Source organism: Marmota marmota, unplaced genomic scaffold (assembly GCF_001458135.2).
Source record: "Marmota marmota marmota unplaced genomic scaffold, marMar, whole genome shotgun sequence".
Lineage (NCBI taxonomy): Eukaryota > Metazoa > Chordata > Mammalia > Rodentia > Sciuridae > Marmota > Marmota marmota.
The window spans coordinates 8,239,603-8,252,490 of NW_025999853.1; the positions used below are offsets into that span (position 1 = coordinate 8,239,603).

The 12,888-nt window shown below is 50.8% G+C and overlaps 1 protein-coding gene and 1 long non-coding RNA gene across 2 annotated transcripts in view; both read left to right on the top strand.

The window, feature by feature from the left end:
• The first annotated feature begins 5,036 nt into the window (after positions 1–5,036).
• Nt5dc3 (5'-nucleotidase domain containing 3) overlaps positions 5,037–12,888 on the top strand; it is a 33,059-nt gene continuing 25,207 nt past the window's right edge. The window contains exons 1-3 of the mRNA XM_015482840.2: positions 5,037–5,248; positions 12,096–12,170; positions 12,630–12,685. Coding sequence (XP_015338326.1) covers positions 5,081–5,248; positions 12,096–12,170; positions 12,630–12,685 — 299 coding nt within the window. The 5' untranslated portion in view covers positions 5,037–5,080. The remainder of the gene's footprint in view (positions 5,249–12,095; positions 12,171–12,629; positions 12,686–12,888) is intronic.
• LOC125616747 lies at positions 6,132–7,591 on the top strand. Its single transcript, XR_007347495.1, has 2 exons — positions 6,132–6,808; positions 6,989–7,591. It is a non-coding gene; the product is annotated as an uncharacterized LOC125616747 (long non-coding RNA).

A 12,888-nucleotide genomic window follows, 5' to 3' on the forward strand; every position in this document is an offset into this window, starting at 1 on the left:
TATAAGAGACAGGGGTGGGGGGGGTGGTGGTGGTGGTGGTTAGGGGCCTTCCCAAAGGAATTCAGGGTATTGGAGGAATGGAAGGCAGAGTCAGGTTAGGCTGGGTTATGCAGCAGTGACAAGCAACACCACATCTCAGTGGCTTACTGCAGACAGCTGTAACCAGAGTTCACTTGTCTTTCATGGTAAGACTTCAGGGGGTTCCGGCAGCTCTTAGTTTCCATATCACGTGTGCTCATGTGGTGCTTAGGCAGTGACACATGTCACTCATCACTTCAGCCATGATTCGTTGGCCAGAGCTAGGTGTGGGAAGGTGGGGAGAGGGAGGGAGATTAGCCATGCTCCCCACGTGCTTGGAAGAGGAGCCCAGGGGATAGAGTGAGCCTGAGATGGATGGAGCAGCTCCACTGGGTGAGCACAAGCAACCAGGGCCCGCAGCCTAAGTTTGTCACCCCGTCCTTTAAACCTTCCTTTGACACTTCCCGGGACAATGCCGTGAGGAAGTAAAGCATCTGGTCAGCTTGGGAGCTTTCCAGGCTGTGCCCCAAGGACAAATGAGAGCCGCCCTTCTGAAGACATTAGGAATCTCCCTTGTCACGACTCTGGCCATGAGTTTGTTGGCACTGTCCCCAAACACTGTTCTGTGACAGATGGTGCTGGGCTTAAGGGAGAGTCATTTAGTATTCCTGAACGTTAAGGAGGTTACTGGCAAAAGCTGTATTTCCCAAGCTCAGGTCTCTGCACAGTTTAATTTTCTTTGAATTGGGGGAAGATGACTGGCTTTTGTGCCTGAGTTCTGAATTCATCCATTTTCTCTTCCTATCAGTAAGAATTCAGGCAAAAAATGGTATTCTGAGGCTTCTTTAAAAATGCAAAACAGGGGGCTGGGGCTGTAGCTCAGTGGTAGAGCACTGGCCTCGCAGGTGTGAGATCCTGGGTTTGATCCTCAGCACCATATAAAAATAAATAAATAAATATATTGTGTCCATCTACAACTAAAAAAATTTAAAAAAAAAGTAGAAAAATGATGTAGCTGCTATTAAAAAAACAATAGGGCAGCTCTTCAGAAACATTAAAAATAGAGTTACCACGTGAGCCAGCAGTTCCACCTCCGGGTGTATATCCAAAAGGACGGGAAATGGGCCGTGAGTGGGCACTTGCACACACGTGTCCATGGCAGCGTTGTTCACATGGTCACAAGGTAGCAGCCACCCTGTGTCCATCGGTAGATGAATGGATGAGCAAAGCGTGGTGGGCAGCGGAGTGTTATTCGGCCTCAGGAGGAACTGCCCGCACCCCTTCACTGAACCTGGACGGTGTCACGCAGAGGGATGGACAGATACAGTGTGGCTCCGGGTCTTGCCAGGTGCTGGCGAGGCCAGGTTCACAGAGAGGAGAAGGGTGGCAGTGGGGAGAGTCAGGGAGAGTCGCTGTTTGATGGGTACGAAGGTTCAGTTTTGCAAGATGAAGAGTTCTGGAGGTGGCTGGTGGTGACGGTGGCACAACACGCTGAATGGACCTAATGTCACTGAAGGTGACTTAAAAATGGTTGCCAGCATAAGAATGTATATTTTGCCACAATATCAAAAATGCCCCAAACTCTAATCAAAACAGAAAACGTGAGAGTTTTGCCTGTAGACACACGGCCTCCCGGTCGGCGTGGCTCTTGGAACCGAGTTCTGGTTGGACCTTGCCGCTTCTCTGTGCCAATGACGTAACCTTGTTGTCACCATCCATCACACACAAAAGGAATTTGCTTTCTAAATTTGAACACACCCTGGATTCTCCTTTGGGCAGGTGCGGGGCTGGCCAGTCGGGGCCTTTGCTCCTCGGTTTGAGGTTTGGAGCCGGCTTCTCTTCTCGGGAGTGGTGGCGTTCTTTCCTTGGCCTCGTCACTAATCACGTTCGCTCCCAGCTCTGGGTTGTTGGTGGTGGCCGGTGTGTTCCAGCATCTGCTGGTGCTCTTCGTGTCTGTCTTGGGGATGACACAATAAGCCCAGTCCTTAGGGTGTGGTGTCCACCTGAGGGACACTGCCTCAGCCTTCCTTGCCAGCGGGGAGTCCCCTGCAGCCTCCAGGGACATGCCGGCCATGGGGACTTTCCAGCATGTTGGCCTTTCCTTGAGGCCTCCGCCTAGTCTTCTCAGGGGGTAGGAACGCAGATCCGCTTTCTTGCCAACACCGTTTCTAAATATAAACGTTAATCAAGACAGGCTGTTAGAACTTCCCTTGCAAAGGTTGTTCGTGACAGAGGAGCTTTTGGTCACTCTGTAAGTGATCCTGCGTCACTGCATCATATATCATATGGATGCTGCTGTGTGGTTACATTCAGAAAATAGCACGGTCTGCGGCGCCTGGGGGTTACGTAAGGCAGAGGATCATCAGTGTTGGTGCAGAGGAGCTGGGGCGCCTGGTGCTCCCCGTCCTGGGGCTGGTCCTTGGGCACTGCCTGCCTCCAGGTCTGCCACAGTGTCAGTCTCTTTGCTTCCTCAGGTCTGTGTTCTTTGCAAATGAAGACAAAAAACAAAAGCCAAGGTTATTGTCTCATGGCTCTGGACAAAAGAAACTGATGAAGAAATGGAGTTGTCCGTGAATATTGACTGGGTTTTCAGTCGACCCAGTCGTTGTAGATTGTCAGCATGCGTGAAACTAAGTTGTGCATTTATACATTTACCTTCTGTGGTCCAGAAATTCTGAGGAGGCACATGAAAGTCTGGCTTCAAGTAGGTGTCATGGGGTCAGGAATAGGCTTCTGGGGACAAACCCCCTGAAGTTTTTGCAGAGCCTGCATTTTTCTAGGGAGAGGATTCCATAGCTCCTGTTAAGGTTTTCAAAGATATCCTTGTCCCTAAGCTTTTAAGGAGCCTTGTGAAATGCTCAGGATATCTCACTACGGTGCGACCGTGTGCCCCATGATTGGGGCCTTGGTCCCTGATTGAGGCTGTCACTGGGAGAGAGCAGTGCATACAGAGTATCCCAGGTGGCTCTTCAGAGCAGATGTAGAAACCGTGGCCATTCAGAGAAAGACATGAGCAGAAAGGAAAGAGGAAGCTCAGAACTGATGGGCTGTCGTGGGGCACGGTGACCTACGTCTGTAATCCCAGTGACTCAGGAGGCTGAGGCGGGAGCATTGCAAGTTCAAGGCCAGCTTCAGCCACTCAGCAAGACCCTGTCTAAAAATAAAAACTAAAAAGGGCTGGGGATGTGGCTTAGTGGTAAGGTGCCCCTGGGTTCAAGCCCCAGTACTGAGAACAGACAAAACCCCGAGAGATGATGGGTAGACTCCATTTTATTTTAGAATTAATGCACCCTACGCAGTGCTGCTGGGTTCCCTGGCACCTCGGGGGGGAGCCAAGAACGTAGATTCTGGAGCCAGACTTGCCAGGTTCAGATTCCAGGTCTGCCGCTTGGTGGTGCATGGTAGGTACCTTTTCAATAGCAGCCATTTGCCGGGCACAGGGGAACATACCTGTGGTCCCAGCTACTGAGGCAGGAGGATCAAATGAGCTGAGGAGTTCGGGCCAGCCCAGGCAACATACTGAGACCCCATCTCAAAAATGACATCAGCTGTTCTGCTGGAGCTGGGTGTTTGTCCTTAGGAACGCAGGGAGTAGGGAGGTACTGCTCTATGTTTATGTGTGTGTGAGAGCTGTTTGGCCCCTGCCGCCAAAAAGGCTCTTGCCTTTAACATTTGTTTACTTAAGAGCCATTTCAAGCAGATTTTGATGCATAAACATCATAAAAGGTGAAAGAATACTGTCACATATCCTTTAGCAAAATGGGACTTTGTTTTTGTTACAAAATACACACATGAAATTCGTCCTCTTCATTGAGTATTGAGTACCTGTTCAATGATTTCCTGGATAAGAATATCACATTTCCTTTTTTTTTTTTTTTTGCTAATATATCGTTCAGTCTTTGATCCTAACTTCACAGAGGATGTGCTCCTGGGAACCTCATGGTCTGAGATTTCACCTACGTGGTCAATTTTGTCATCACCCTTGAACTTGAGAACTGCTCTCTGCCTCCCTGAAGTCACATGTGACTTTTATCATGACTGTGAAATGGCTCCTGGCTCAGCCCACTTGCTGCTGCTTTTAAATTTCATTTCATTTCGTTTTTTGCTGTTTTTGTTGGGGACAATTACAAATCCTCCATGGAACCTATGAACATGACTGCAAAGACTTCTTTCATACCCTCTTGAAAACTAAGCCGTGAGCGCCGAAGGATGATGTCATGGTGCTGGCTTACCTCACTGTTGCACGTCTTAAGGGTCACCTGTCATTTTCCCATTTCTTTTTTGTGTGAGTGGTGGTGCTAGGATCGAACCCAGGCCCAAGCATGTCCGCTCAAACACTGAGCTACACCCCATGCTGGTGTCTCAGATTTTTAAAAGGGTCCAAAGAACTCAGGGAAATAACAAGGTAGAATGAATTCTTGGAAGATCTCCAAGAAGAAATCAAAGTCACAATCTAGCAATTCCCACAAATAGGTAGGATAGCTACAGAAAGAAACTAATTAGATGGGTGGGCCCTGCTGTTAGCCGGGGCAGTCATGCTTCCAGTAAACCAGGGGAAGGAGGTGATCTGAAAGGCAGGCACAGGTGGACACAGTGCTCATTGCTAGGTTATGATTACTAAATGGGAAAGAAGATAAGTGTGTGACACAGTCATAGGGTAGTTACGGCCCAGCAGTGTGCCAAGGTCTCATAGTAGTTCAGAGTTTATGAGAATAGGGTCATGGTGAATATTAAGTTTAGAGAGTATAATACAAACCAGTGTATAGTGTGAGATCAGCTGTGTGAAAATATATCAAAATATTGGTAGCAACCCATCGTGGTGAGATATGTAATTTTTAAATGTCATTATCTCCACTTTTATCTTCTGCGGTCTATAACTAGCCTGTGAGTTTTTGGACACAGCAAATGTTTTTTGTGATGTTGAAGTCAGTGTTTTTTTTTTTTTTTTTTTAAATGCTTTCATTGTGATGTAATGGTGACCTTGTGTCAATTCACCTGTTTTGCTGGGTTTTGATACATTCCTAACAAGTGTTCTTTCCTCATAGAATTGGTTCCTTCGATTATGAGCAACTTGCTGAATCCAGATGCCATTTTCTCCAACAATGAAATGAGCCTGTCGGACATCGAGATCTACGGCTTCGATTACGATTACACCCTGGTGTTCTACTCCAAGCACCTCCACACGCTGATATTTAATGCCGCTCGGGACCTTCTCATCAACGAACACCGGGTGAGGTCACAGGGACTTTTCAGTCTCCTTTCTCTTTTTTCCCTTAGATACTTGAAGAGCAAACAGCCTTGAGTGGATATGCCCCAGGTCTAGTGCTTAGAAGTAGTTTAGTAAATTTTTCTGAATAAATGTGTAGCTGTCCTTCCATCCCAGATTTCCAAGTGACCTTATCTAGATAGTTGTATTTAAAAAAAAAAAAAAGTTCTGATGTCTCTTTGGAAAGGAGTGAGCGCCAGTCCGGACATGGCTGTGGCTGTTTGCACCTTGCTGTTGCAAGGTAGCAGCATGGCTTTTGCCAGTGCTTGGGAGGAGGGAGGCAGCCTGTTAAGTTCTGGCTGACTCCTCAACAGTGGGCGAGGTTCACCTCCTGCTGGTTTGAATTGCTTTCTTAGGTGAAGAATGCCCTCTGATGCACGGTGTTTTGAGAGCTTTTAATGAGAAGAAAACACTGGGCACCTAACGGTTCTTCTTCCTAGTCTGGAGTGGGGAAGAGAAGCCTTGCAGAGCTGGTCAAGGCCAGTTCACTTTGAGAAGCCCCCATGCCCTCCTGAGAAGTGTGGCCAGAATCTTCTTGGACTGGAGTGTGTAGCTCCGGGGTTTCTTTCTAATTCTGGCAAGTTCTCCCACAGGTTGAACAAGTCTGCCTTCGTCAGCCTCTCACCATCCATCTCTCCTCCCTCCTTCCCTCCCTCCCTCCCTTCTTTTCAACATTTCATAAATCTTTGTTCTGCCTCCTCTGAGCCCTGCCTTGCCTTAGATGCCCAGAGGGTAATGATGAGTAGGACCCAGCTGGCCCGTGGGGAGTCCATCACACACACATGAACCTGGTGGAGGCCTGTACACCTACAGGGAGCCGAGGCCGTGGGGCCAGGGGGATGCTTCCTCTGCCTCAGGGAGTGAAGAAACCAGAGGCTGGTGCTGTGGCCCTGTTTGCAGGCAGAGGTGGGCTGGGGTGGGAGGAGTGGGTGGGCCTGGGTAGCCTACGAACCCCGGAACACGAGAATGGATGTATACATGGACCAAGCACAGGGGACGTGCAGTGGCCTGGGTGTGACGAAGACCAGCCATTTACCTGCCAAGACTTCTCTCTCCCTAGGTGACCGTGGTGTTCTTTCAGCGGTTCTCATTGGCCCTCTTCCCTTTTCGCTGTCCTGGTGCCCACTTTGTGTGTGCTCTGGTGTGTCCCGCTCACAGGCGGAGCCCTGGTCTGCAGGTGTGGCTGGGGGGCGGTGTGAAGTGTGGAACCAGGAGACCGCCACCTCCCTGCTCCCGATGCCTGGCTCCTGCTAGTGCAGCCCAGTTCCCGTTAGTTTTGGATCCTGACCATTCGGCCTGTATATTTGGGTATCAGTGGATTTAAGCCTAATCCAAAGTGCAGAAATGGCCTTTGGCAAAAGTAACCTTTCCTTTTCGCATCAAGCCAGCTGCAGCTTTCTTTAGTTCTGGCCACTTCGACAACTGGGTTTCTCCATTTGTTCAAGAGCTTCTCGTCCATCTGAACTGTGGTCCTCTCCCAGGAGCGTGAGGACAGAAGCAGAGTAACTAGGTGGTTTGGCCCAGGTTTTTTTTTTTTTTTTTAAAGAGAGAGAGAGAGAGAGAATTTTTTTTTTAATATTTATTTTTTAGTTTTCGGTGGACACAACATCTTTGTTGGTATGTGGTGCTGAGGATCAAACCCGGGCCGCACACATGCCAGGCGAGTGCGCTACCGCTTGAGCCACATCCCCAGCCCTGGCCCAGGTTTTTGATTGTGCCTTCCACCATCTGTCCCCGCCCCCGGGGGGGTGGAGCTGAAGGGCACTGCATGGGTGCATTTGGTTGGCTTTGATGCCGTTTGTGAAATGCAGGGCGTTACCCTGACAGTTCTGTTCATTGATTGTCTGCTGAGGGCTGGAAGTGTCCAGGTTCCTGAGAGTGACCGCTGGCTGCATATCCTGCTGTCATCACTCACTTCCTGCATAATCCTGATCCACTCACCCAATTTCTTTGGACTTAGTTTCCTCCTCTGTAGAATTCCCCACAGTGCAACTGTGAAAATTAAATGAGTTAATGTATGTAGAGCACCTGGCACAGAAAAGTCCAGGAAGTGCCCGCTGTTACTGATAATATTATTTTGACGCTGCCCGGCACAAACAGGTTGTCTCTGTATACATTAGAGAAAATTCTGACTCAGATTTGAGCTACTGTCTCAAAACCACAGGTCAGTGAGAGTCAGAACCAGAATTCAAACTTGGGTCCGTCGGTTTCTGGGTGACTTATGTGCTCTCTACTGTGTGCTGCCCCGTAAAGGGTTAATGACACCTGTGTACCCTGTGGGTTTTTGTTCAGATGAAACTAAAATATTCATGATAATAAAAAATTTATGAACATAAAACATTTATGCAGTTTGGGGGGAAGAGAGATGAAATAGATGGATAATATAAAAGGTGGAGTTGTGATTGAAAAGCCTCTAGATTGAAGATCATTGAAATTTCATTCTCATTATGTCTGTTGCTTTGACAAAAAGAATGATATAGTACTAATTATATCAGGCATATTAATAGAGCCAATTATGCTTATGCAGATTTGGTCTTGCTCTGATTAAGCAAAATAATTCTTCTAAGACACAGTGAGCTGGTGCCATTCTGCTGCCAGCACTGAGGCACGGCGTGTGCTTGCCAAGGTGGAGACATCTGCTTTTGAGACACAAGGTGACAGAACAGTAGATTTGCAATTTAGCATCTTTCCAAAAAGCAAATGTAAAAAAGTTCCAGCTTCTTTGTAATTATCCTGTTTTCTTCTTTGTGGGGGAACAAGAACAGATTTTTATAAAAAATGGAAATCAAAAAATTGGGTCATTGCTGTGCCTGCATTTTCATTTCCACCAAGGAACTGGGGGTGCGAGAAGGGCTCTTGATTTTGTCTCTCCAGTGCACACCTCGTGAGCATCGTCTTCTCATTAGTGGGCACCTGTGGTCACCTGCTTGTTCAGATGCAGAGCCTGATGTCCCCTCTGGCTCCTTGTGCTCTGTGTTCCATGTCAGATCTCTCCTTAAAATGAGTCTCTCTCTTTAAAATAAACTTTTAGCTTCAGGACAGTCTTTGGTTTATGGAAAAGTTGCAAAGATAAGACCAACTTCCTGTGTACGTACCCCGTGTGTGCCCAGGTTCCCTGATGGCAACGTTTTATGTCACCATGGTACGTCGTCCCAGCTGGAGAGTCCATGTTGATGAGTCCAGCTGAAGTCCCTGCCTTATTCAGACTTCCTTAGTCTTTACGCAGCGTCCTTTTCCTGCCCCGGACCCCGGGAGGACCTGTGTTGCAGTTGGCCGTCTCCTTAGGCCCCTCTGGGCTCTGCAGTTCCTCTGACCCCCCTTGAGTGTGAAGTCAGTGTTCTGGGGTGGCTTCTCAGGTTTGTCCCAGGTTTTCCTCATGATTAAACTGGGCTGTGGTGGGGGAGGAAGACCGCGGGGCGGGGTGGGGTCCCCGCTGAGGAGCTTCTGCCATGTTATAGTTGCTCCCACTTTGTCCCTTTCCACACTGTGCTGTTGGGAGGAAGTCACTGCACAGCTGCGGCTCCTTTTACTCCTTTGTAAGGTCCTCCTCGTGTGTGTCCTCACGCCGCTCCTTCCCTCCTGTGCGGCTGCCGCCCTGGCGCAGTGGCCTCCTGCCTGGCTTCTCTGCTTCTCTGTCACCTGTGTCCCACTGCCAGAGTGATCCTTCAGACCTGGTCACGCCACCCACTCGGTCACTTCCAGCCTTCCCCAGCCTTCCCATCACCCTGGGCATGAAGTAGGCGCCTTCCAGAGCCTGCCTCTCGCTCTGCTCCGCGACACCAGCCTTGTGCTGCCACCTTTGGGCCTTGTACTTGCTCTTTCCTCTGCCCTGGAATGCCCATCCTGCTCCCTGACAGCCCGAGGCTGGCTCCCCATTCCCAGTGGGTCTGTAACCCTCATACTGCACGTTCTTTACAGTAGGAATCACTGTGAGGCATTGTGTGTGTGTGTGTGTGTTTGTGTGTGCGCGTGTGCTATGACCTGCCTCACCACAGCAGGGTGGACTTTCTTAGGGATAGAGACTGTCATTTTGTTGGCTGTGGCGTTCCCAGGCTCTGGCACAGTTCTGGCTTCCTGGGCTTGATGTTACTGTTTGCCATTGTTCCCAGGAAAGCTCTGTGTGTGTGTGTGTGTGTGTGTGTGTGTGTGCGCGCGCGCGCGCGTGCACCCATACACATGTGCACTCATATTGGAAAGGGGCTGATTGTGAGAGTGTTTTTGAATTGACCCGTTGTATGAGGAGATCACAACACAGGAGCAGAAGCAGAGCCTAGAAATCACCCTCGTCCAGCCATTTCGTTTTGCAGACGTGGGGAGGAGAGGACTTGTCTTAAGGGCTGCTGGAGGGCAGCGGAGGCGGGAGAGTGGTCTGTCCCCGCCTGCCAGTCGCACGCAGCCCGCGGAGGTAGCTCCGTTTTCCTGAGCACTTGCTCCGTGCCAGGCTCTACGCTGACTCCCCACAGGTGTTTCTGGACATGAACTTCTGCACTTCCACAGCTCTTGCTGGCTTGACTCTGTAGGTGAGAAGACCAGGAGAGGACCCTGCCCAAGGTCACCTGCTAGCACATGGTGGCCCAGGATTTGGAGCCCCCTCTCAGCCCGTGTTCCCCTTGAAGACCTTGTCCTCTCGGGGCTGCGTCTCTCAGTTCTCGAGGTCACTGACAGTTATTGTCTTTGGACTATTTAAAAACTGTCTATTAGGAGGGGCTCCCCAAGAATCACCCAGTGAGCAGAGAGGCTGGGGCAACAGGAGCCTGTGAGGGGCTGCGCCCAGCCAGGGCGCCCAGAGAAGCCTTGTTCAAAGACAGTGCCACCAGACACATCAGCAGGGGCGGTGTCCTGGCTCAGCTCAGATCCTTCTCTTTGCGGCCGGGAGTCCTTCCAGCAGCTTGGTGAGCCCTCGGAGCTGGCCGGCTCTGCTGTCACCAGGAAGTGACGAGTGTCCAGTGGAGAAGCCTGGACGGGGTTCAGAATTGATTAGGTGGTGGTGACGGGTGGACGTCGGTGTGACTTGGCCCCAGGTGGCCCCAGGCAAGTTCTTTGACTCTGATCCTCGGATTCTTCACCAGGAGATCAGGCAGGGGCGTCTGCCTCCTTCCTGCTGGTGTGGCAAGGCGTGGAGTCAGGGTGTCTGGTCTGCGTGCGGCACAGCAGATGCTCAGCCTGGGTGTCTTTCCGTGACATTTTAAATGCATCTTTCCTGTCTGACCTTTCTCCTTCATCACTCCCCAGTTTGGAAGGAGGTTTCAGAGGTGCTGAGGTCCTTTGGCTTCCCTTTGATAAGCAGAACTGTGTCACCAGGGCTAGGTTCAGCGTGGGCCATGTCAGGTGTGTCCATAAAGATGCAGATCCGGACATGGTGTTCAGAATCCTTGGAAACGCCCACCCGTGGAAATATCAGTTTGGTAATTTCTTGGCACAAGTGGTAGGCGTTAGATAAATGAGCCCAAATGTGACATTTGAGTCAGTGCTTCTTGGAGCTTGACTTAAAAATGTGTCTCGTGTGTTCAGCCTGGTAGTAACAGGAAATGTTCTCATACACATGTGACCCTGGCCGTGAACAGGTGGCAGTGTGGCCGCAGAAAGGTTTCCTGGGAGTTCTGATGTTGTCTGGGTTTTCACTCCTGCAGTTTACATCCTGATGGGAGAGTGGCGACTTGTCTGTGCTTGAGGGCCCAGGGGCTATGGGAGTGTGGGGCGGAGGCTGAACCTGACTCCCTGCCCTGTTGCCCCAGCTGGGTGACCTGGGCTGGGTTTCATGGTGCCTCTGATGTCCCCTCTGTAAGACGGTGTGGCAGGATCCGCTGTGGCAGCAGCCGCAGACACAGGGCCTGGGGTCTGCTGTTCTAGATCTGAGATCTGCAAACAGACTAAAGGACTGAGGTGTCCAGTATGGCAGAGTGGCCGCCAGCATCTTTCCATGGAACAAGGAGTCACTTCATAACTAGGAAGCACCTGGGGAGTGGGCTGCTTTCAGGGGTCCTGTGTGTTCTGAGACAGGGGTGAGCAGGAGCCGTGTGCTGAGCAAGGGGCCCCCTGGTGCAGGTGCAGGGAGGGGCCGCACCGCCAGCTCTGGGTTCTCAGCAGGGAGGTTGGCCGCGCCTGACCGTCCAGAGGAGAGCGATGGAAGCTGAGTGGAAGGTCCCCTCGGAAAGGTCTCATCTGTGTCTCTGCCTGCAACTGGGTGGTGGGTCCATGAGGTTTCCTGGTGTCAGGAGCTGAACGGAGGCAGACGGTGTGTTTGAGGGGTCATTCCAGTCCCCCCACCTCGGCAGCCATACACGCAAGGGGAGGAGGTGGTGGGGCAGGGAGAGGCAGATGGGTTTCAGGGTCCTTAGAGATCTGGGAGCCTGGTGGCAGAGAACAGGGAACGTGGGGACAGAGTTCACGTGAGAGAAGATGAAGGAGGGGGGTGAAGCTTGACCCTGCTTGGACAGGTAAATAGGGTGCTGGGCAGGACCCAGGGCTCTGCGTGTGGCAGGATCCGCTGTGGCAGCAGCCGCAGACACAGGGCCTGGGGTCTGCTGTTCTAGATCTGAGATCTGCAAACAGACTAAAGGACTGAGGTGTCCAGTATGGCAGAGTGGCCGCCAGCATCTTTCCATGGAACAAGGAGTCACTTCATAACTAGGAAGCACCTGGGGAGTGGGCTGCTTTCAGGGGTCCTGTGTGTTCTGAGACAGGGGTGAGCAGGAGCCGTGTGCTGAGCAAGGGGCCCNCCCCCGCCCCCATCTTTGTACAAGTCCTGATCTGGACGCGACCCTGAAGGCAGAACCTTGTTAGCTGAAACATGTTCCTTTCTTCCTCACAGTATCCTGTGGAAATCAGGAAATACGAGTACGACCCCAACTTCGCCATCCGCGGACTGCATTACGACGTGCAGCGGGTAGGTGGCATTCCCCGCTTTCCTGCAGTGTCGCGGTCTTTGCAAAGAAAATGGTCCTTAGTGAGGTGGTGCTCTTGGGGCCGTTCTTTGCTGAGGGGTAAATCAGCTTTAAATCATGTTCATTGAGGCTGCGGAACAAGGCGATGCAGACATACTTGGGTAAGATCTTTCTGAAGTGACTCTCTTGGAGAAGCTTGCCCGCCATTGCGGTAGGAGCGCAGCTGGGTTCCAGGAGTCATTTTTTTGGTGTTTGGAGGAGGAGCCACTTGCATGTATTTATTTTTCTTTTCTCTTTTGCTGATAAACCATTTCCTTAGAAAGAACAAGCCAGCCTTTCAGAATCTGCCTCCTTGCAGGGCGTCCTGATGTGGGGAGGAGTCATGAGGACACCTGGGCTGCTCATTGCATGTGCAAATTGGTGCACGTTATTTACACGTGCGTGTGTTTATATTTTTAAAGGCAGTGTTGATGAAGATTGATGCTTTTCATTACATCCAGCTGGGGACTGTCTACAGGTAAGAGCATGAGGAGATAAATGTCATTCACCCACAGCAGCCAAGTGACTTGGGTTTCGAGGCCCCCTGACTGTGCATTGACAGGAGGGCTGTGGGGTGTGTATTATGATTCGTTCATTCACTCTTGTTCCAGAAAATTCATCGAGACTGCCATGCTAGATGCTGGGGGTTTGGCCCACTAGGCTGCTCTCCAGGAGCTGGGG